This window comes from Melozone crissalis, unplaced genomic scaffold, assembly GCF_028551555.1.
Source record: "Melozone crissalis strain CALT ecotype California unplaced genomic scaffold, PUWL_Pcris_2 ptg000045l_1, whole genome shotgun sequence".
In the NCBI taxonomy this organism is placed as follows: domain Eukaryota; kingdom Metazoa; phylum Chordata; class Aves; order Passeriformes; family Passerellidae; genus Melozone; species Melozone crissalis.
This window is the reverse complement of record NW_026535823.1, coordinates 24,720,000-24,741,569: the sequence shown is the minus strand read 5'-3', so window position 1 is coordinate 24,741,569 and position 21,570 is coordinate 24,720,000. Positions and strand designations below refer to the sequence as shown.

The 21,570-nt window shown below is 52.1% G+C and overlaps 1 protein-coding gene across 1 annotated transcript; it reads left to right on the top strand.

Annotated features, from left to right (window-relative positions):
• Positions 1-522: 522 nt before the first annotated feature.
• Positions 523-21,343, top strand: MOB3C (MOB kinase activator 3C). Its single transcript, XM_054285987.1, has 6 exons — positions 523-575; positions 1,187-1,242; positions 1,716-1,885; positions 8,263-8,762; positions 17,933-18,135; positions 21,287-21,343. Exons 4-6 carry the CDS (start codon positions 8,345-8,347, stop codon positions 21,314-21,316), a joined length of 651 nt encoding a protein of 216 aa, XP_054141962.1. The 5' UTR covers positions 523-575; positions 1,187-1,242; positions 1,716-1,885; positions 8,263-8,344; the 3' UTR covers positions 21,317-21,343.
• The last annotated feature ends 227 nt before the right edge of the window (positions 21,344-21,570 follow it).

Sequence of the window (21,570 nt, the reverse complement as noted above, 5' to 3'; positions counted from 1 at the left end):
AAGAGCAAACCCTGGCATCACCTGCAGCTGAGAAGCTGTGTTCTGGGAAAGGAGTATGGATCCTGCAGAGATGCATCCTGCTGCCAGGGAATCAAACCCTCATCCTAAACCCTCCAACTTTATGCAAACGTGCCCATCAGCCACACCCTCCTTGCCCTGTGCCCCACTCCCCAGCTCGCCTAGACCCGAGTTTAACACATGTGTAAGAAAGGCCAGAAGCGTTTCCCTCACTGGGGCTGTCCCGCTGCCAAACAATCGCAGACGTTTCAGCGAGGCCAGAGCATCACACATCTCATCCCCGGGGAGCGACACGTCACCGTGCCCGGAAGGGAACCGCGGTGTCAGGGCCACGCTGTGCCTGTCCCTGCCGCGACACCCGCGGGGTGCCCAGCGCCGCTCCTGCCCCACCCGGGACTCCGACCCCACGGCAGATCCCGGCTCCTGCCAAGCCATCCCACGCTGCCTGGCCGCTCCTGCCGGCGCCGAGCGTGCTGGCTCGGGCTTGCCTTTGCCGAGCAGCATTTAAATACCGCAGCGCGCTTCACAACTCACCCCACCTCCGACAGAAAGGGAAAGTAAGTGCTCTGTGCAGAGAAAGTTTTTCTCTTTCTTTCTTTTCCCCTCTCCGGCATTTCTGTTTTGGATGGCATCCAGCTTGGCCTGGCATGGAAACCCCCGGCTGTTTGTGTGTGTGTGTGCAGAGCGGGGAAGGATGAAGGGAGAGGGATTGTGAAAAGATGGGGGGAGGAGGGGAAAACACTCCGAGATTTCATCTCCTTTCCCCAGCTCCGTGCTGTCCGGTGAAAGCCGGAGCCAGCCGGGGCACGGCGCTGCCCGCCAAGAAGGATCTCAGCGCCCAGGAATGGAGCGTGGGCGCGGCTGGGAGTGAGCGCCCACCCGGGAGCCTGCGAGCCCACGGCGGCGGATGCTGGGGCTGGCAGGCCCGCTTCCAAGCGGGTTTTCCAGGGACAGCTGGAGCTGCCGGCAGGGTCAGGATGTGACATCACTGACCGGAGAAAAACCCTCGGCCCCGGCTTCTCTAACGAAACCCCCGTGAGCGCTGGGGCGAGGCGGTTCTGCCTGCCGCTGCTGCTGCTGCGATCCCCAAACCGCCAGCAGTCCCGACAGAGAGCCTGCCTTGGACTTTGTATCTTTTAATTTTTTTTTTTTCCTTTTCCTGAATAAGAGCACAAAGTGCAACGGAGGGATTTGAGAGTGGAAGCCGCCGTGCCGGGGGATGAGGTGAGTCCTGGGAGGCAAAAAGCCAGCACCGCACTCCTGAGGATGCTCCTGGGGGGCTTTGGCGAGACCTGGGTCGGCAAAGAGCAATTCTTCACCCAGCCGGGCCATGGACGCCTGCAGAAGGCTCTCCCCCTTCCTCCGGGTGTCCCAGCTCGGCAGCCAGTGTGTAAATACCCACTGTGTGTAAATACCCACTGTGTGTAAATACCAACGGGGATCCCCTGTTTGGGGGATGCTGGGCAGGGATCCGTGCGAATGACCGGCGGTGCGCAGGGAAAGGGGTCCCTGGGGGCAGGGGACAGGCAGGGGAAGGCGGCACACGCCTTTCCCGACCGGGACAGCCCCCGCAGCGGCTTTGCCGGTGTCGGTGTCGGAGCGAGGGTGGAAAGTTGTGGGCGGGGGAACTGGTGAGAGCAAGCGGCGGAGATGGGTTTTCCGCAGCTGGCTTATCTTCTCTCGTCTTCTTCCTTGAGCTCGCAGGCCTGGAGCTCCCCGTTCTTGGAATTACGTCTCTGACAACGGAATAATCACCCTTGGGACTGAACCAGAGCTGTTGGACACCCTGAGGCCATTGGACACTTCTTTTCAGGGCTCACAGCAAGTTACTGCTAGTAGCAGTGAGATCTCAGCTCCCAGGAATGAGGTACTCCCAAAAAGCCCCCAGCCCCACTGGGTATCATGCCTAAAATGAACGGGACATGCTGCCTCTAACCTGGAGAGATGCTGCTGCTTTGCTTTTCTGCTTGGAGGTGTCTTGTGTGATCTGGGAAAAACTTTTTTGGTGCCTTTGTGCCAGAGAGCTGCTGCTCTGTTGGTGGTGCGGCAGGGAGGCAGGCATGGAGCAGGACAGAGCAGGGGGACAGCAGGGGACGTCTGTAGGGCGGGTGTAAGCAGCCCCGCTCCTGGAAGCCATCCAGGTCTGTTTCTCACGAGCTGGGGATTTCCAAGCACCATGTGAGTTGGGGGAAGCACCAGCACAGCTTCCCGCTGGCAGCTGTCCCCAGCTGGAGCGTGGGGCCTGGGTCCTGCTCTGCTCCAGGGATTTGGGCTCATGGATGCTCTCATGGGTCTCTGCAGCACCAGGGGAGTTTGCACAAAGAAGGTTTGGCAGCAGGGAGATGCTGCTGAGAGCCCGGGCCTTCTCTGAAGCTCCCCCAGCCCATGTGCTGGGCCTTGATCCCCCTCCCGGCGTTTTGCCTTGGCTCATTTCCTGGAATGTTCTATCGTTTAGGTTATATTTGGGAGCAGCAGCCAATAACCCCGTTCTCACGGACAGCCCAGCTGGGGCTTGGCTCCAGCAGGAAGCACAAGAGGGAGTGGGACCAGTGCCCCAGGACTCTGCTCCCCAGCACCCTCCTCCTGCAGCCCCCCTGCCTTAGATGATGACAAGGCTGGAAAGGTTTATAGAAAGAGGGAATGTGCTCCCTTCCCTGGAAGTACCATTTGCCCACAGTCCCCCCCTGGATCAGGGATGCAGTGTCTGCAGTTCAGGGTTGCCTGGGAGAAGTCTTTGGGACATGAGTCCCAAGGAGCAGCCCTGGTTGCAGAGACGCTCTAGGACAGGCTGAAGGCCAAACTGCATCTGGACTTCTTTGGGGCTTGAGGGGAAGCTCAGAGACAGGGCTGCTGACTCCTCAGCCAGGTAGTGAGGCTTCCTAGAGCAGTGAAAAGCCAGCTGGGGCCTGCAGGTTTCTGGGCAGACTGTCCATCTGGAGGCTGGTTGTCTGTCTCAGGACTCTGGCACATGGCTGAGCTGATGCTCTCCTTCTCCTCTATCTGGGATGGGGCTGGGTGGGACTTTGACACTGCCTGTGGTGGGGAGAAGGGAATCCCCTAAAGCAGAGAAGCAGTAGGTATCTGGGTGCCCCAAAAGCAAGATCCCCTGGGGAAGCCCGAGGGGGATGTGCAGAGCTGGTGGTAATTAACCTACACTTTGCTCTGAGGTGCCTGGAGCTGGACAGGTCTGTGCTCTGCCTCCTGGGCCTCTTCCCAAAGCAGTGGGAGCTGGAGTCTCCCTGCAGGCTGCCTACAGTGCTGGACTCCTCATTGTGCTCCCCAGTGGTGGCACTGCCCACGAGGGTTGGAGTGTGCTGCTAACACAGCAGTTTCCAGGCAGATGCTTCTGCCAGGGTGCCACTGTCTCAGGATGGATCCAGGGAGGATGCACTTGGCTCTGGAGCATGGGAGGTGCTGGTGTCAGAGCTTTCCTCTCTCCTTACCCTTTGTGGTTGTTAGGGCTTCCCAGAGATACTTGCAAAGCGCTCTTTCCCCTGAAGCCTCTGCTGTTGCAGCCCTTAATATAAAGGGAGCCTGGGGAGGGAGATCAGTTTTGAAACTGGGGACACTGAGGCAGGGAGCAGCACTGTGACCATCCTGGAGTCTGACAGTGCATCTGTCTGATCCTCCCTGCTGGTTTTCTGACTAAAGCTTATTTAGGGTCAAACCCAGAGGTTTTCTTTGGCGACCTTGCCCCCATGCCTGCGGGACTGTGAGGAGGAAGCCACACTCCCACAGCTCTGCCTGCTCTTCCTTTTTGTTTTGTCGTTTCTAAACTGATCCTTCAGAGCTGTTTTTAACTTACAACAAAGCCCTCGCCTTGGTGTGTTCCTCTGTGGTTTTGAAATGATAAAAAAGTAAGAAAGAAAGCAAGCTAGTTTAGATAAAAAACAAAACCAACCCTCAGACCTGAAATTAGCGCCTGAGTCTGCCCCTGAACTTGCATCCCTCCCATCCAGTTAATTTCCTTTCATCTCTGGACTTGCCAGCAATCTAGGACATCAGTTTTTCACGTCTGTGCCTGCAACCTCCCCAGCAGTGGTTCTGCCTTGTCCTTGCACAGCTGAACCCTGTGCTTTTCTGGTTCTTGCTAAACCCCACTGAGTTTTGCTTCTGCTGCTGCTTTTAAAACCAGCAGGACTGAAGCCAGCAGCAAACCAGGGGTAGGACTGAAGCCCAGCAGCCCTCATGGACGGGGATGGGATTTGTGGCCACTCAGCTGGGTTTGTAGCCAAGCTCCTCAAAGCCAAGGCTATTTTGGGAGCGTGGATGGGGGGTGAGCACTAAGGACACCACAGCGTGGATGTCCCATGGGAAATGCCAGTCTCTGTCCTCCCAGAAACTTCACTCATCCTCTTCCAACCATCCTCTGTGGGGACACAGGGTGACAGCAGGGCAAGGCTCCAGCTCCACCTGCTTCACTCCTTGTCCACTCCCAAGTGTATGAGGTTTGATTTGGGGATTTGCAGATGCTTCAGAAAGGGATTTGTGGACCCCTGGCGTGCCAGCAGCAGCCTGTGATGGGAACTGTGGTGTGGGGAAGAGGGTTTGCAGCCTTTGCCAAGGTTCCTCTTGGGAAGCCTTGATTTTGCAGTGGGAACTGAAGGTGGGGAGCTGCAGGCTGCTGCCATGGCACCGGCCAGGGTGGGACCTGTATGATCTTGTTGTAGGAAGTTGCTGCCTAAGCTTGCTGGATAACACTTTGCCCTTAGGATTTCCCAAAACAGGCAGGGTGAGCAGAGATTAGCACTTGGACAGATCTCCTGCCCCACCCCAAGCCCCAGTGCACCACAGCATGATTTCTAGGAACAGACAGCCCTGAACATCAAACTTAGCTGAACTTTGCACCATAAACCTTGGAAGATTTCCCATTTTCCATCTCTTTACATGGATCTGTCCCAAACACTTGGTCAATGATGGAAGAGCACCAGTCAGGTCGTATGCATGAAGGTGGAAACCTGGAAAATCTGATTTTGCATTGGCTGGAGCCCTTTTCCACTAGTTAGATTCAGGATGTGTCTGGGTCCATTTACAAAGGATTTTGGTTTTCTTCCCAGAAAACAGGTGGGTGCTGAGTCTCTGCCTGAGGGGAATCTGAGGCATTGGTGACTTTGCAAAGCCTGTTTGCTCCAAGCTGGTGCGTCCCATATCAGTGCCCCATCTGCAAGGGCCAGAGCTGGGCTCTCATCTCCTGGTCCTGGCCACCACTGTTCCCTCTACATTGATCTCTCTGGGCAGTGAAAGCTCTGAAGTGAGGTAGAGAACAAATGTGTTCTTTGGCTCAGTGCCTCTCTCTGCTTCTTCAGGTCATAAATCCCAGGGTGTATTTTTGGCTTTGTGCTAAATGTAATTTCTGGAGAACATTTTTCTCCAGTAAAGATTAACAAGGTCTTTTAACAACTTGGTGATTTGATAGTGGTGGTGGTGGTGGTGAGGATCCTGAAAAGAAAACTGCTGCCTGGGGAGCAGAGAGGCTGTGCTGCCATGCTGGCATCCTGCAGGCTCAGGGACAGGTCAGCTCCAAGCACTTGGGCAGCAATGGGTTTTGCTCTCCATTCCCACTCGAACAGATGCATGGTAGAAAAATACCTGGCAGATGTTTAACAACCTTGTTGCTCCTTTTTTTTTTTTTTTTTGAACTGGTGTTTTATTCAGATGGTGCTGAACCACAAAGCACATTCCCACCTGCCTGATGAGTGAGAGCAGCCTGCAGGGTAGCACAGAGATCCAGCTGTGGATGATGCAGGGATGCAGTTGTAGATGAGTTACAGGTCTGGCTTCAGCAGATGAAATGTTTATTTCCCAGTGGCTCAATATTTGCAGAGGACTTGCAGCGTGGGCACTAAAAGAGAGCTGATTTCACTGCTGTCAGCCCCTGCAAGTGACATGTTTGATAGGATGTCATCTGCCAGGGTGGCTGCTCATCGCCATGGAACAGCCCAGTCTCTGCACGGAGGAGTCTGCAAACAGCAACAGCTCCTGAAGCAGAGCAGATGGAGCCAAGGCCAGCAGAAATGGTGACACAAAGAAATGTTTGTTGGCATGACTTCCCCTGCTGAAACTCCAGGGAAGCCTGGCTGCAGGGCCAGGCACTGCTCAGCCCCATCGTTCCCACTTTGCACTGTGGGCAAAGCCTGCCGAGTGCCTCATCCTGAGGGGATCCCAGCACTTCCTCCATTACTAAATTAGGAACCTTGTTGCAGTGGTTATGTATAAATATATATGTATGTATGCATACATGCCTTTGAGAGCGTTATGTGTTAGCAAACTCCCCAGAAGGCTTTTTTTAGAGGTGTTATCAACAGGATGCGCTTGAATATGTGGAATCCAGGAAGTCCTGGATAAGGGCTTTTCTTTAGAGCCTCACTGTGCCCAGAGTCCCCTGGCCTCCCATGGGATCCATGGGGACTGCTGTAGCACGGGCCATTCCTGAGGGACAGATAGGAGTCATGACATCATGCTGGCATTTTGGAGAGATTGTGCTCTTTTCTGAAGTGGGAAACAAGCTCTTTGTCATGGTTGGAGCCAGTTGCTTGGAGCAGGGAAGAAAAAGCATCCAAGAAACAGCCCCCAGTCATTGCCCAAAAATAAATGAGGGTGACAGGGATGTGGCTCTTGAAATCCCACCCAGCCACATGAGATGGGGAAGGTCTGCAGATACTTTGGTGTTGAAGTCATACTGCATAACATTGTGTGATGGCTGTGACCCCCTCTGGGGGGCAGAAAGCACCTAAAAACACACAGGTTTTTGTATCTGGGTACAGCAGAACATGGTGGGGCTCACGCTGTGCTGTGAGCTGTGTAAGAGTGGCAAAGCTGTGGCTCCAGCCTGTGGGAAAGGCTGTGGTTGTGCACTAATGGCATTCATGATGGGCTTCCCACCAGCACCAGGGTGTGCATCCATGAGAGGGCTTTGGCAGCGTGTGCTGGCTGCAGTGCAGAAATCCCTGCAGGCTGATGCTGCAGGCATTGGGTTGATCACTAGGTGCTGCTCCCTCCCAGTGATGACCCTGGGGTGAGCCTTAAGGGGAGCAGAGGGTTTCACTTGAGAGATGTTTAGCTGATCACAAAATAGGACCTGCCTTAGACTCAGGACTGAGTTTAGGAAATAGAATTTAAATAACAAGCTTTTGGCTAAAGTTATCTTTTTAATGATGAATGTTCGTCCAAGGTTTGTACCATTCCCTCCTGCTCGTGACTTTGGGTCAGTCACTTCCCTTTTCCATAAATATTTTCCTTCCTTTTTCTTAACTGCTTCTCCATCTCTTCCCATCAGAGGGAGGCTGTTGGAAGACTTTCTCTTCCCTAAGCCTCAGCAAGGCATTTAGCACAAGGAGGCCTTGGTCTCACATTAACACCACTGGTGATTAATGCAGGTAACAAAACACACAATTCCAGCCTGTCCAGGACAGCCTCGGGCGGATGGGATTTCCACTGGATTTCAGGGAGGAAAAGGAAAATACAGCACTCATCTGTGCTGCTACTCTTGGGCAGGAAGGGGTGAGCTCAGCACTTTGCTGAGCCCTGGAGTCACCCAGAGCATCAGCTGCACCACCAAGGGCTGCCGTGTGCATTGTGTGCATGCCGGGAGAGCCGGCGGCATCCTGGCAACGTTGTTCTGCTGTGCTGGGCTGCATTTCCCTCCTTCGGATGTGGGTTTTGTTCTTTTGGACAAACACACCAGGCAGAACAACAGAAATAATCCCCCCTTTTCCCATTGATCCTGGCGCTGGGGCTGTGTGAACCAGCAGCCAGCTGCGGTCGCAGCGCGGTCCCCGGGGCCTCGCTTGCCAGCCGCTGCTGCAGGGTCAGGCGGTGTTTGTACTGACAACTCCCTGGGAAAGAGATGCTTCCCCCTTGCCAGGAGAGGAAAAGGCAGCCAGAGTGGGACTGCCTGAACTGGTGAGCTCTGCTGGTATCATGGCTCTCACTTTATTGCAGCGCTTGTTGGTAAAAGCCTGGAAGGAAGAAGTTGGCTGGAGCCTGGTGAGCTCCTGGGGTTCTCAGGAGGGAGGAGGGCTCTGTCTCTGCCTTGCATGGGGCACATGTGGCAGGAGCTGCTGTGTGAGGTGGCAGCAGCTGCTCCAGCTCACCCTGGTGGGTGTGAAGGGGCCAGAAGCTCACTCCAAATCTGTGTCCCCACGTGCTGTCAGAGCAGTGGGGTCAGCCCTGCGAACCCCTGCAAGTGTGTCCATGCATGCTGCTGTCTTCATGTGTGACTGAAATGTGTCCTTCTCCTCCCAGAAACCTCCATCCCTGAAGACCCCAGCCCTGGGTTTCATGGTGCTCTGAGCCTCTGCCCTCACCCTGGCTGGCCCTGCCCACAATGGCCCTGTGTCTCAAGCAAGTCTTCAACAAAGACAAAACCTTCCGTCCCCGGAAGAAGTTTGAGCCGGGCACGCAGCGCTTTGAGCTGTACAAGAAAGCCCAGGCCTCCCTCAAGTCTGGGCTGGACCTGAAGGCTGTGGTGCAGCTGCCTCCTGGCGAGAGCATCAACGACTGGATCGCCGTGCACGTCGTGGATTTCTTCAACCGCATCAACCTCATCTACGGCACCATGTCCGAGTACTGCACCGAGAGGAGCTGCCCCATCATGTCTGGTGGGCTCAAGTACGAGTACAGGTGGCAGGATGACAGCAAGTACAAGAAGCCCACCAAGCTGTCGGCCCCACAGTACATGTGCATGCTGATGGACTGGATTGAGATGCTCATTAACAATGAGGATGTCTTCCCCACCAGGATAGGTGAGTGGGCTCTGGTTCCCCGCAGGAAATATGGGCTTGTAACCAGTGCAGGTTCCCAAGCTGGTATTGATGAACTTTGTGATTCAAAGTATTTTGCCATTTCCCTTTCCAGGTGTTCCTCACTGTCACACCCTTTTGCTCAAACTGAGTTTGGGATTTCTCACCCTACTACTAGGGGATGTGGAACACAATGTTCTCCCTTTCTGTGCTTGAACTTATTCTGTGTTTGGGAGAAATGAAGGCTGCTAGGTCATTAGCCTCCTTGCCTTTCCTCAAGATGCTGAGCTGCAGAGCTGGTTAGAGGTGGTCATCACATCCCTGCTTTTCTCTCAACTAATCAACTCAGTTTCTTTCTGGTTTTCCATGTAGGTTCATGGTCCCAAGATCCAACCCTTGCTGCTTCACTCCTCAGCCCCTTTCCATCTCAGCCCTGATTAGACCTCACATTTTGCCAGGTAGCTGAGGCACTGCTTGAGCAGAGATGTCCCTAGGATGTGGCCTTGCCGCTGCCAAGGTCCAGGGTGTAAGATACACCTCTTCAAAAAGAGCTGCCTGCAGCAGCTGCCAAAGGTAGCACAGCTTTCAAACTAACCCCTCTGCTGCTGACCTGAATGCTCAGCAGCTGCCAAGGCTGATATTAGCTGCTACTTAGCTGCTTTTTGTCATTTGGAGAGATGAGTTCAAGGGTTGGAGCTGATGGGACTTCCAGAGTCTCAGGTCATGCCTTGGAGAACTTGTTTTTCAGACAGAATGTGAAACTACTTGAGTGTAAAAAAAAAGATTTAAGGAGCTTGGGGTTGGAAAGGCATAGCTTTGCAAGTCTGCTTGACCTTTTTTGTTTGCCAAGCAGACAGAGCTTTATGAAATCAGTGCAGCTTATGGTCAAGATTTTCATTAATGTGCTGGGAAACATTGAGGGAAATGGTCTGTGTGGGATTACTGGCATTACTCACTGTTGTAGCCCCATTTGGCTGGGCTGTACTTGTAGCTGTGTGTCTTTTTAAGGAAAGTCTCTGGCCCTGGGAGCCTGAGAGGGGTTGTGAGTCTCTGCAAGCAAGAGGGCAGGCAGTGCCTGCAGCCTAATTGTGCCAAACTGTTTTGGCTTTGGGATGGGGTGACAGCTCCAGACCCCTGATCTGCTCTGGTTTTGCCTGGAGTGAGGGTAGGACAAGTCCCTGAAACCCAGAGCAGCAGGCACTCACTGCTTCTTCCCCTTGATGGTGATCTGGACAGGCAGGGTGGCACAGTGCCAGCTGCTCATGCTGGAGGACAGGCAGGATGATGCCTTTGGGGTGTGTGGGACAGGCAGTCCCTGGGACTCACCAGGGCATTCCCTGTGGTGTGGAGGCACCTTTCCCTCGTGGGCACAGTGGTCTCCATGCCCTGCAGTGAACAGAGGAGGCTGGAGGTGTGGCTGTCAGTGCAGGATACCCTGGGCCAGCAGTCCCAGCCCTGCTGGGGACAGTCCTTGGTCATTCTGGCTGCTGCTGTGGGGTGAGACAGCAGCCACAGGGAGCAGGGTAGGTGTTCCTCTTCCTGAGGTGGCTTGTCCCCAAGGAGAAGATCTGCGTGCCATTAAAAGCAGAGGCACAGATGTGGATTTACTCTGTTTTCCCTCCAGCCAGAAAGGAGTGTCCTGATCCAATTTCAGGCCTTTCAGGTAGGATTTGGGATGTGATGCTGCTTGACACTGCTCTGGGAAGTAAAGGTGTACAGGGAGTATTAACACCTCAAAAAGCAGCCAGCCATGGGAGGGACATTGCAGCACCCCCTGCTCTCCCACATCTCTCTCTCTGAGGTACAAAAGCCAAATACAGTCATGGTCCTGGTGGTTTTCACTTCATTTCTGGCACTTCTCCCTCTGAGTTGTGCACATGGGAGGGATGGCTTGTTTCCATTTCTCCTTTCATTTCAGTTTAGGGGCAGTTCTGGGTGAGATCCAGGATGACTGTAGATGAACATGGGTCAAATCCATTTTCTTCTCTTCCAAGGCTTTCCTGGGGGCCCTTTTCCAAGCCTTTTTGTTGTGGGGACCCTCATGTCCCCTGACTGACTTCAGGCCCTGTGTCAGCATGTCTTGGTGGTGTTGGCCTCACACAAGTGAAAAGGAGCTCAGGCTGAGGTGGCACTCTAAAACACATGAAAGGCTGTTGGGGGAGGCAGGGGGAGGAGGGAGCTGGTGGCACTTTGTCATCAGTGTGTCCCCAATTATCTGCCTTTCACGGGCCTGCCTTGCTCATTGGTAATTGCTTGACAGCTCTGGCATTTCAGAAGATGGAGTGTTTGGCTGAAAGGAAATGCACTGGATGACAGAGGAGGCTGGCCAGGATGGGGGACTTAGGGACAGTGGCCAGGGTGGCCAAACAGAGGTGCTTAACCTCTCTCCTAAAGAGCAAGCCCTTGGGAAAAGACCCAGGACAAGGAGAATAAGGCACTGAGAGGACACAGAGAAGATGTGAGCTGTTTTAAGGAGAGGAAAAGAGCTTGATGAGGTGATGAGGGGAAATGACAAATGTCATGCTTTGGAGTTGTGGTGAGACTCTTGGATGTTAGCAGCAGAGATGGATTTAGCTTGAAGGTTTGTTTCACTCCTGCCTGTGCTGGAGAGGTTCCTGGGCACAGCTGCCCACTGTCTTAGTGTTTCATGGGCTGTGAGCAGCTCAGCTTCCCCTCCTGGCCCCTCTTTGCCATGTGCAGTAAAGCTGTCCCAGCACAAAGATTTCCCTGGCTAAGGCCACCTGACCGCAGACAAAACAGACTTTTTTCATTTTAAATTTGTTTTTAGAAGCAGCAAGTGTTCCCCAAACTCACAAACATTGCTGGAGGCTAACCTCAGCATCCGCCTGCATCCAAGAGCCTGAAGCAGTTCATGATTGCTGCTAGGCTCCTGACAATTGAGAGGTATCTCATGGGTCAGAGGAGGAAATCTTTCACCCCAGAGTGAGGGGCTCAGCTAGAAATGAGCAGAGATGGTTCATTTGTGGGCTCACAGGGTCCTTAGGCATCACAGGGGACACCTTGGCTGGGGTAAATGGTCACAGCTGCAGCGACCAGAGCAGAGCTGGGCTGATTTGCACATTAAAGCATCTGCTCCTCCAGCACAAGTCAGAGGTGGGAGGGGAGCAGAGTGACAAACACCTTTGGTTTAGCCAAGCTGTGTGATACAGAGCTCTTGGCAGCTCTGCAGTGAGGCCAGAGGGACAGCTGGCACCCCACATGGCAGGAAGGGAGCCTGACACCAGCAGACATTTTGTGACCTGGCAGAGTTAACCAGCACGACTGCAGCCCTGGGATGGCACCAGCAGAAAATCACTGTGGTGGAGATTATTAGCAGGTCTGGGGGGCTGCCAAGCCCCCTGCATTCCACAGCAAGGGTTGGGAGAGATTCTGTGTCTTCCCCATGCCCAGGGAAATCTACCTGCAGGGCTGCATGCCACTGTCTAATCCTTTCTCTGGAGTGGGAACCTGTTTGTCAGCCAGTTAAGATGAGAAAAATCCCTGCATGGCCTGAGCTCTGCCAGCCTGGTGGCTATAAATCTACAGGAGCAGCAGCCTTCCCAGACAACCCATAGCATCTTGTGTGTGCTAGTGCTTTGTTTCCACTCTTCCAACCAATGTAGCTGTCCTGAAAAATACATTTAAACGGACAGTAAGCATTTTCCCCACGCAGGGAGATGAATAAATGATTCTACAGGTGTACTTTCACCAGCTGGCAAAACTATATCAGATTTATTCAGTGAGTGGACATCCATGCACAAATTACCAGCTGGAAAATCTCCTCTCCTCCCAGTAGTCATTGTGCCCCGTGGTGCCTGGTCTCAGGGAGCTGCTGCTGGGCAGTGCCGTGCTGAGGAGGAGGGAGGGATGGCTGGGTGGGTCTCCAGGCTCCATGGCTGTGGCTGCACTGCTCAGGCCAGCACCAGGCCGGCTGCACGAGGCCAGGTGTGCTCCACCAGCACCATGGTGGCTGCTGAAGCCCTGCTGCTGTTGGATGAGTGCAGACACAGGGTTTGGAGCAGCCCCAGTGCTGGAAGCACCCCGCGCTCTCTGCCAGATTTGCCTGTGGCTCGACTGAGCACCGGCCACGGGAGGTTTTGTAACAGTTCTTGGAAAGCTGTTCAAAACTCAAGCCTGTCATTCAAGCACAGTCCCAAAGCAATTATAAAAACCAGAGAAAACCTGGTGCGAAATTATCCGATACTTTCTTGCCATAACAACAGGAGAAAAATGTTCAGAATTCAGCTAATTATTGGTGTTCTCTCAGCTGGCTCTTTTTTACATGATTTGTTGAGTTTTTTTTCCCCTACTTTTTTTCTTCCAAAATTAATACCACACCAGCTTGCAGCTGCCATCATGCCATTAGTTTTAAACAGGGCTTTAAACACTTATTTTTAGGAAAAATGAATCACTGAACACCACGGTGGCCAAAATGAAATTGAGAAATAACAACAACAATTCATCACGAAGTTCACTGAATTACTGCATTTGCAGAGGAAAAAAAATACAATTGCCAAGAAGCAAAATAGCTTCCCAGTACTGATTCACCATGAAAAAATTAAATTGGCTGATGCACAAGTGTTGGGATAGGAGATGGCAGGAAAGATCCAGGACCCTTTGGCACTCCCTTACCCTTTGTTACCTCTCATTTTCATTTCCTTTTACACATGCTTTCCTTATGTTTTGAAGCAATCAGCACAGAGTGGGGAAAACAGATTCCTTGGAGCTTTAAATAATATCTTGGGATTTTCAAGCAAAACGTCCAAGACAAACTAAAGGTGCCAATTCATTTCAGGGCTGTGAGTCACTCTGCTTGGAGTGAAATTGTACCTGCTGTACTTACAGCTTTTTGCCTTGGCTTGGAGCAGAAATTCTTCCTAATATCTAAACCAAACATCATGCAAGAACAGTCAAAGGGTGGCTGCTGCCTGCCAGACTGTGGGCTGCTGCTGCTTTCTCCAAGGTTGATGAAAACTAAATGTAAATGTAATTTCAGTGCTTTTAAATCAGTCCAGGTGGGTTTTGTGATGTTCTGCTCCCCTAGGGCGGTTAGACCACCATCAATGGGATGAGCTGGGATGGTGTTTTTTGGTCTCTGCAGGTGCACAGGGCTGGGGAGGGAGAAGCAAACCCAAGCAGTGTCACCCTGTTGGGGTGATTTGTCCAACATGAAGGTCCATCCTGACTTTTCCCCTGGCCTGCTGTATTTCTGCTAAGAGGACACCTCAGCATGCAGGGCCTGTCCCACCAGACTCATCCCTCTGTCTCATCCATCTGCTACTGTCCCTGGTTTGTGCCACCTTCGAGATGGAGCGAGTTCCCTGAGCAAGGGCCACCAGTCCCCCAGCCCCAAATGTCATTAATGGGTGCATTGGCCACTGGTCAGTCTGTCTGTCCCAGCTGTGAGGCTGATCAGCCTGGCCCAGCCTGGCAGGGAGGTGGGAGCCCTGTGGGGAGCAGCTGCCCCCCTCCATGCATGGGGAAGGGGCCCCATCACTCCATGGTCCCTGTTGCAGTGACCCCTCCCAGGAGCCAGAACAGCCCTGGTGGGAACGGCACCGAGCTCAGTGTGAGGCAGGAAGGGCACGTGTGGCCACAGATCCCTGTGCCATGGCTGTCCCCTGGCTGGGACGTGCTGGCTGCAGGGAGGAGGCACGGCCTGCCCTGGCTGTGTCCCCTCCGTGCTGGGGAGGATGTCACATGTGCTGTCTGCTGGACATCCGCTGGGGCAGCGCTGACCCGGGGCGAGCCGCGTTCATGCCGGATCCTTCTGCTGCTCTCGGATGCAGCCTTTACTGCAGAGCCTCTTCTTTCAGCTCTAGGTGAGGGGATGGGGTGTTTCTCCAGCTCCCCACCAGCATGGCCAGTGCCTGCTGGGGCTGCTGTGAGCTCCTTTCCAAGTCCAAGGCAATCAGCAGCGAGGCACCGCTGCTGGCAGAGGCAATCTGCATGTCGGATATCCGCCCTGCTTCCTTCCCGAGGGGAAGTGCTTTGATCAGCTGGCACGGAGCCCTGTGCCAGATGCAGGGTCCAGTCAAGCATCTCTGGCCTGGATTGAGGATCCTGGCACAGGAGACAGACCTGGCTGCAGCATGGGGACAGGAAACAGGACCCTGCTGTGCCTCCCTGGGCAGGTGTGCAAGAGAGAGTGTTGTGGGGAGAAAGAATCAGAGCCGGACCCGAGCCATCCCAAAGGACCATGGTGAGGGGGATGTCCTGGCATGGGACCTGTAGAAATTAGTGACATTAGTGACAGGCAGCCGCCGCTGCAGCCTGGCCGTGCCTGGAGGGGAGGGACACCTGGTGATGGACACAAAGAAGGGCAGCTCAGCCTCAGCTCCGGGGAGCTTCAGATGATCCTGGTTCATGTGAAACACAGTGGCTGAGTAGTTCAGAAGTGAGCTTGGAGGTCCTGGCAGCCTGATGGTATCTTTCCATACATCACTAGGTTAAGGAGTTCAACAACTCCCATAGTTGCTGGTGACTGTGAGATTTTAATTGGCTAACCTCTAAAGATTCTTTGTAACTCAAACTATTCTCTGATTTTGTGATTTAAGCTAAATCTTTGCTCCCTGATACAAAAGCTGCTTCTGGAGAACCCAGAATGAAGCTGGAGATGTCTCTTCTCTAAGTCTCTCAGCTGCCAGCATGTCCATGAGGACTTGCTGGTGACAGATGTATAAGACAAGACAATTTCTGGCTAACCTCAGGACAAAAGCTGTGGAAAGCCACTTGTCACCATCTGCCATGTCTGGAGGTGGCCCATCTGACAGCAGGATTTGCACCACAGGTGCTGTCAGCCCTGGGAGCCTGAGATCTGTTTGATCTGCTGTTCACTCTCTGAGCTTATTTCCTTCTCAGCTCAGGACTGGGTTGAGGGTTGCTGCTTTCCTTCACTATCACTGTTTGCAGTTTGACAATAAATTCCCAGTGATGGTCAGCTCGGATTTCTCCCTCACTGCCTGCTTTGACTGGGGAGGCAGTTGGTGACTGGGACAGGTGACAAACTGAAGGCAGCAAATGCCTTCCTGCATGCTCCTGGGCATTGCTGAGATCCCGGCTTCATCTGGTCCTAGAGAGATGACAGACTGTCTAGGACAGGGTGTCCAGTTCCCCAGCCACTGCCCAGAAAGGCGCATTCGCCAACAATTATTTGCTGTGATCAGCTTTATTTAAAAAAAAAAGTTTCTTAACCAGTTCTTCAAAGCTGGTCTGCAGGGCCACCCTAATGGCATGTCTGAGTCCCCAGCTGGGTGATTCCAGCTTTTATTTGCTCAGCAAATCCTCACTCAGGGCAGAAAGCTCAAGGGGAGCCATTGATAAAGCGCTGTGTCCCTCCTTCCTGCAGGGGAACCTGCAGAGCTCTCTGACCCCTGCCTGTGTCAGACTAGCAGGCAAGGAGAGCTCTGTAGCCAAGGGTGCTGGGCACAGGCAGATCTGCAGTCACATCCCTGAGGTGTTGGCATAGGGGCAGCCTGGTTGTACTTTGCCAGATGTGAACACCTTTCCTGAAAAGTCCTAATGGGATCTACCAGAGCTGGTGGTGAAACAGGTCATGCTGAGGTCCCTGCTGCAGGAGCAGCCCTGGGGCTGCAGTGTGCTCGTGGTTATGCAGAGCAGTGGCCACAAATCAGTCTCAAAACCACCTCTGTGTGATGCTGATCCAAGGTCTGTGTCCTTCTCCAAGGGGTGGCTGGGACATCCAGATGTGGGATGAGCAGAGATGCTTTAACCTTACCCTCTGCTCCAACAGTGTGCATGTAGGAAAGGGAGACTGGGCTGTGCTCAGGGTGACTCTGCTTTAGACCAAAAATAATATTATTTTATGAGTTCCAAACCCAACACCTGCCCAGCCCTGGTGACTGAAAACAGGCTCCACACGTGAAGGAAGGACGAACCTTTGTGTTTGCCACCCACAGAGGAGAGGGGCTCGGCACTGCTGCTGGGAAACAAAACTGCCAGGAGCCTTTGAGAAAAAAAAACAGCTTTAATTGCCTAGCAAGGCTGGTGAGAAAGATTCAAAGATAAAATTACCATTTTTAATTTTTTAGCTAAGAGATTTGCTGATGCTTTCCTGTGCACAGAATGTGTGAGCTGGCTATGGTTGAGCAGAGTTTGTTTGGAAGGATTTTCGAGAGGTTATGTGCTGCATTAATAAGAAGCTGAGGGAGGAGGCTGGTATAACCGTGGGAAGGAAGGTTTTTATTTTGTTCTTTGTGTATTTGCATTGAATTGCTCTGGGGAGAGGAAGAAGCCTCAGGAAAACAAATATCAGTTGTTTCATTCTCCTCCTCACAAAAAAACCCCCACAAAACAACAACCCAAAAAGTTTAGTGTTTCAAAGCCATGTTTCCTTTAGAGATTTACCCCAAGGTTGCTGGCACTGATGGTATCACACCCTGAGATTTTCCTTGTGATAGCAGTGTGTTTTGAAAAGGATGAAAATATCCCACACTGTGTCCTTGTGAGGGACAAAGCTGAAAGTACAGAGCCAGATGTGGTGGGTCCCAGCCTATGAGGATATCTCAGGATTATACAGACACAATGAAATTAAAACCTAAACATCATTAAGATGGGCTGTTTTCTTCCTGATTTAATGAGACATTTTATTGAAATAAGGATCAGGAAAAAGGTAGAAACTCCACCCATTTCTGCTGATGCATCAGAAGTGATGTCTGAGGGTGTGAGGAGGAAGGAAAACAGTAGGAGCCATGCTTTTGGGTTCAGGGGAAGGTATCTTTTCTGATGGCAGATGGTTTGGCTTTGTTCACGGACCTGGGTAAATACAGTTTGACTTACATTGTGCCTGTGCAGGCTTGTAGGGGAAAGGCAGGGAGAAGGGGCAGAAGGATCTTCTGCCAGATTGCTCTGGATTGAGCCAGATGTGGAGAGTTGCAGCCTCCTCAAAAAAAACCCACTCTTTTTTCTCTCCTATGGCAACTCTCCACATCCTGAGCCCATGCCTGTGTGAAGTTGCTAGTTGGGCAGTGAGGGGATATGTGAGAAGAGCTCAATGGCACACTGCCCAGTGTCACTCTTGGCATTAATCAAGGGTCTCCTTCCTTGTCATCTATGACTGCCTGTCAAGTATGCCTGTCAAGAAACTTTAAATGCTGACTGGTTTCTTTTTAAAAAAATGTTCATATGGCTTCCAATTTTCTTCTGCTTTGCAGGTGTTCCCTTCCCCAAGCAGTTCCAGCAAGTTTGTACCAAGATCCTCACCCGCCTCTTCCGTGTCTTCGTCCATGTCTACATCCACCACTTTGACAGCATCATCAACATGGGTGCTGAGGCTCACGTCAACACCTGCTACAAGCACTTCTACTATTTCATCAGGGAGTTCAGCCTCATTGACCACAGGGAGCTGGAGCCTTTGGTAAGGATGGCCCTGCCATGGGGAGGTGGAGGGTGAGTGGTGTGGGCTGGACAAAGGCTGTGGCTGGACTCTGAGCAGTGCTGACCCTCTCTGGACTCTCTTGGCCACCCTACGTCAGACACACAGTCATATTTTCTGTCCTGGGACCATCAGCCTTGGTGCTCTGAGAGAGAAATTCCCAGCAGCACCAAGGAAACCACTGATCCTTTCTTAACCTTTGCCTCTGCTGTTATGTCTGTGAATTGAACTTCAGTACCCTTAGGACCACCACAGAGTAGTGTGCCCATAGTGACTTGGTAGCTCTAATGCAATTTGCATATCAAACCGTTTCCAGCCACTTGTGCCCAAGTGGCTTCCAGGAGTCAGTTTTGAGCCAAAGACTCTTCTCCATAGTTTTTCTTTCAGCATTCCCTGCTTGAGATCCTAGTGTGAATTACACTGAGGCTGCAGGGAAGGCAAGCCCCGATAAGACACACAGCTTCAGACAACAGCTGTCCAGGCCATGCTGGAGAGGCCTCACTGGATCTCCCAGCTTCCCTACAGCCTCCCTTGGGAAGCAATTAGCCAGGCAGAAGGTGAGAGCCCTTGACAACAGCAGGATTTGTGGGAAGCAGAGGCCAGACAGCCCAGGGCTCATAAAGCAGAAAATGCACATAGTTGGTTTTGTAAGAGAAGCAGGTTTGTCGCAGACAAGGTTGAGTGTAGTCTGACCTAGGGAGGACATGTTGCAGTGGGGAAAGAATTAATATGGAAAGCTTTTTTATTTTTTTGGCATGTGGTGATAGGGGCTGGGTTTCAGAAAAGGCTATATTCAGCAGCAGAGAGTCAGGGAAGACCAAGAGGATATAATAATCCAAGAAAGAGCTGAGTGGAGTCCCAGCTGCTTGCAAGCCCCTGTCCCTAACTGCTAAGCACTTTGCTCCTCTGCTTTCATTAGTCTCAGTCAATTTTCGGCCTATCTGCTCTAATTATGATTTAAGGGGATGGAGAGGTGATGGTTTAATTAGGGGAGACTTGAATGACAAGTATCGACTTTAATTATTTTGTAGAACTCAGTTGTAACACATATTCTCACAATGGCCCTCAGCTCCATAAAATGGCAGCTCAGCATCAGCCTGTCCTCTGTCAGTGTTCCTCATGACAAACCTCTTCAGCATTGCTATACAGTCCAAGAGGTGTCATCTCCTTGGACTGCTGCTTGCTAATGTAAATAATTAACACCTGGCAGCCAAGGCAGAGGCTGACTTTGCTAAAAAGGCTTTCAATGCCACTGACTCACATGCAACATGAGATGACTGACGGGTCTCCATAAATCTCAGGTGAGCAGATTCTTTCCCTGTGATGCAACCACTGCTAAACTACAAGGAAATGAGACACATTTGCCCCTGGTCTATCTGTGTCTCATTGCCTGCCATCCAAGCCTCAAGCAGAACCAACCACAAGGTTGAGAGGAAGGACCAGGGGGGAGGAAAGGCCTCCTCCCCTCAGGCACTGAGCTGCTTTAGGTGTGTATGAGTGTCCTGCAACCAGGCTGCCTCATCAGCCCAGACAGCTGTCCTAACCTTGCATTTAGTTAGTCCCCATGAATCCTATGACAGACTTCTAAGCTCTCTCCTGGCTGAACCTCCCTTTGCAGCTTCAATTTCCCTTTTGTCAAACTTCTGTGGGATGTGATTTCTTAGCTGCAAATCTTGGGAACTGAGAATGAGATCCTTTGTACAGCAGAACTAGCAAACGGCAGTGAACCACTCTGTCAGTAAATCAGGGAAGATGGGGCCAGAGGGAAGCCATGCACTTGCTTCCTTGATGAGGGCAGCTCGTGGTGTTGGGCTGCAGAGCTGGCAAGGCTCCACTGGTTGTGCTCTAAAGCAGAGCTGTGGGGATTTCCTGGGTGTGAGGAAAGCCTTGGATATTTGGGGCTGGTCTGAGGAGCTCACTGGTGACTTATCAGCCCACTGGTCACTGCAGTCCCCCCTATTCATGGCTGCTTTTGTGCCTGGTGCTGTGCTAGTGGGGTGGGTGCAATGCTGCTGCAAGAGGACGTGCACAGTCCTCTCACCGTCTTCTTTTCCTTTCAAGATGTTTGCAAACATTTCCTGTTTGCAATGTGATTTTGTGACAGAGCACCAACTTTTCATTTGATGGCCAGGCTCTGGACTTAAGTGATTTTGTATGTTACTCCTACAGGAAAACCCTCTTTGTCACCATCCCTGATGGATTTGAAAAACAAAGTTCTCAGCACTGAAAATCAGAGTTTGCTGCTTCTGTCTCCCTTGGTTATATAACTAAAGGAACTTTTATGGGGTTATTCAAGGTTCATCATCCTTTCCTAGTTCCTCTTTATCAGAGTTGCAATCTTCCTTCTCCACAGATCAGTCCTACTTCCAATCTATTTTTAATGTGCAAACCTTCCCCTGGGGTGCATGAGGAAGACCAATCTGTGGGCACACAGATTCACAAGCCACGAACCCAGTGAACCAGAATCACACTTTCCTCACTTCAGGATTTACAAGATGATAGTTGAGCTTTTCAAGGCAAGGACAAACACCATCTTCCACCAGCTGAAAGCTGGGCGCCTTCCCAATGTGGCTGGCATGATGCCATTCTGGCTAAAGAAAAGTCTGTAATCCTAAACAGAGCTGGAGGTTTCCTGTGGCCCTGTTATTAGCACTCATTTGCGTTGCAGTGTGACTGTGGGATCCCTTGCTGAAACCACAGGGCCTGTGGGTGAGCTGTGGTCAGCTCCTGGAGTGACAGCAGGGAGCTGCTCCGTGTCCCATCTCCTAAGGCTGCAAAGAGGGCTCTGAGAGTGTCATCACCTTGTCTGGCTGCTCTGCAGCTGAGCCAGGAGCAGGACCTTCATCTTTCAATATCTCAGCCAAAGCTCTTTCCTTGGACTGCTCCCAAGGCTAGGGCACAGCCAAAATAACCTTGTGCCACAGGGACGGGGGTGAGGGCCAGGATGGAGCTGCTGAGGCAGCTGAGTTCCCAGGAGGGCTCTCATGGGAAACACAAGAAGGCTCCCCAGGACTCCCACGGTTGTTTCCCTGAGTTGGTTTTGGACACCTCCCAAACTGCCTGACACGTCACACTACTCCAACTTGTCTTTTGCACTTACTGTTTCTTTCTTTTCTCTCCCCCTTCAATGCAGAAAGAAATGACAGAACGAATTTGCCACTGAAGTCTCCTGGCAGATGAACTCAGCTGGCTCAGAGTCTGGTGGGACAAGACACCCTGTGGTGGGAGACCTCCTCCCAAAGACTTGCCCTGGACATTCCAGCTCACTGACCTATGAACACTGCAGAAGTGCCTCTTCAGGCCAGGACTGAGTCCTAAGTTTTTCAAGAACCTCTGGACAGATTTTTCTTCTTTTAATAGATACCAATCCCTGTTGTATGGTTCCTGTTTTAGAAAGCTACTGACTTACTGGAGAAT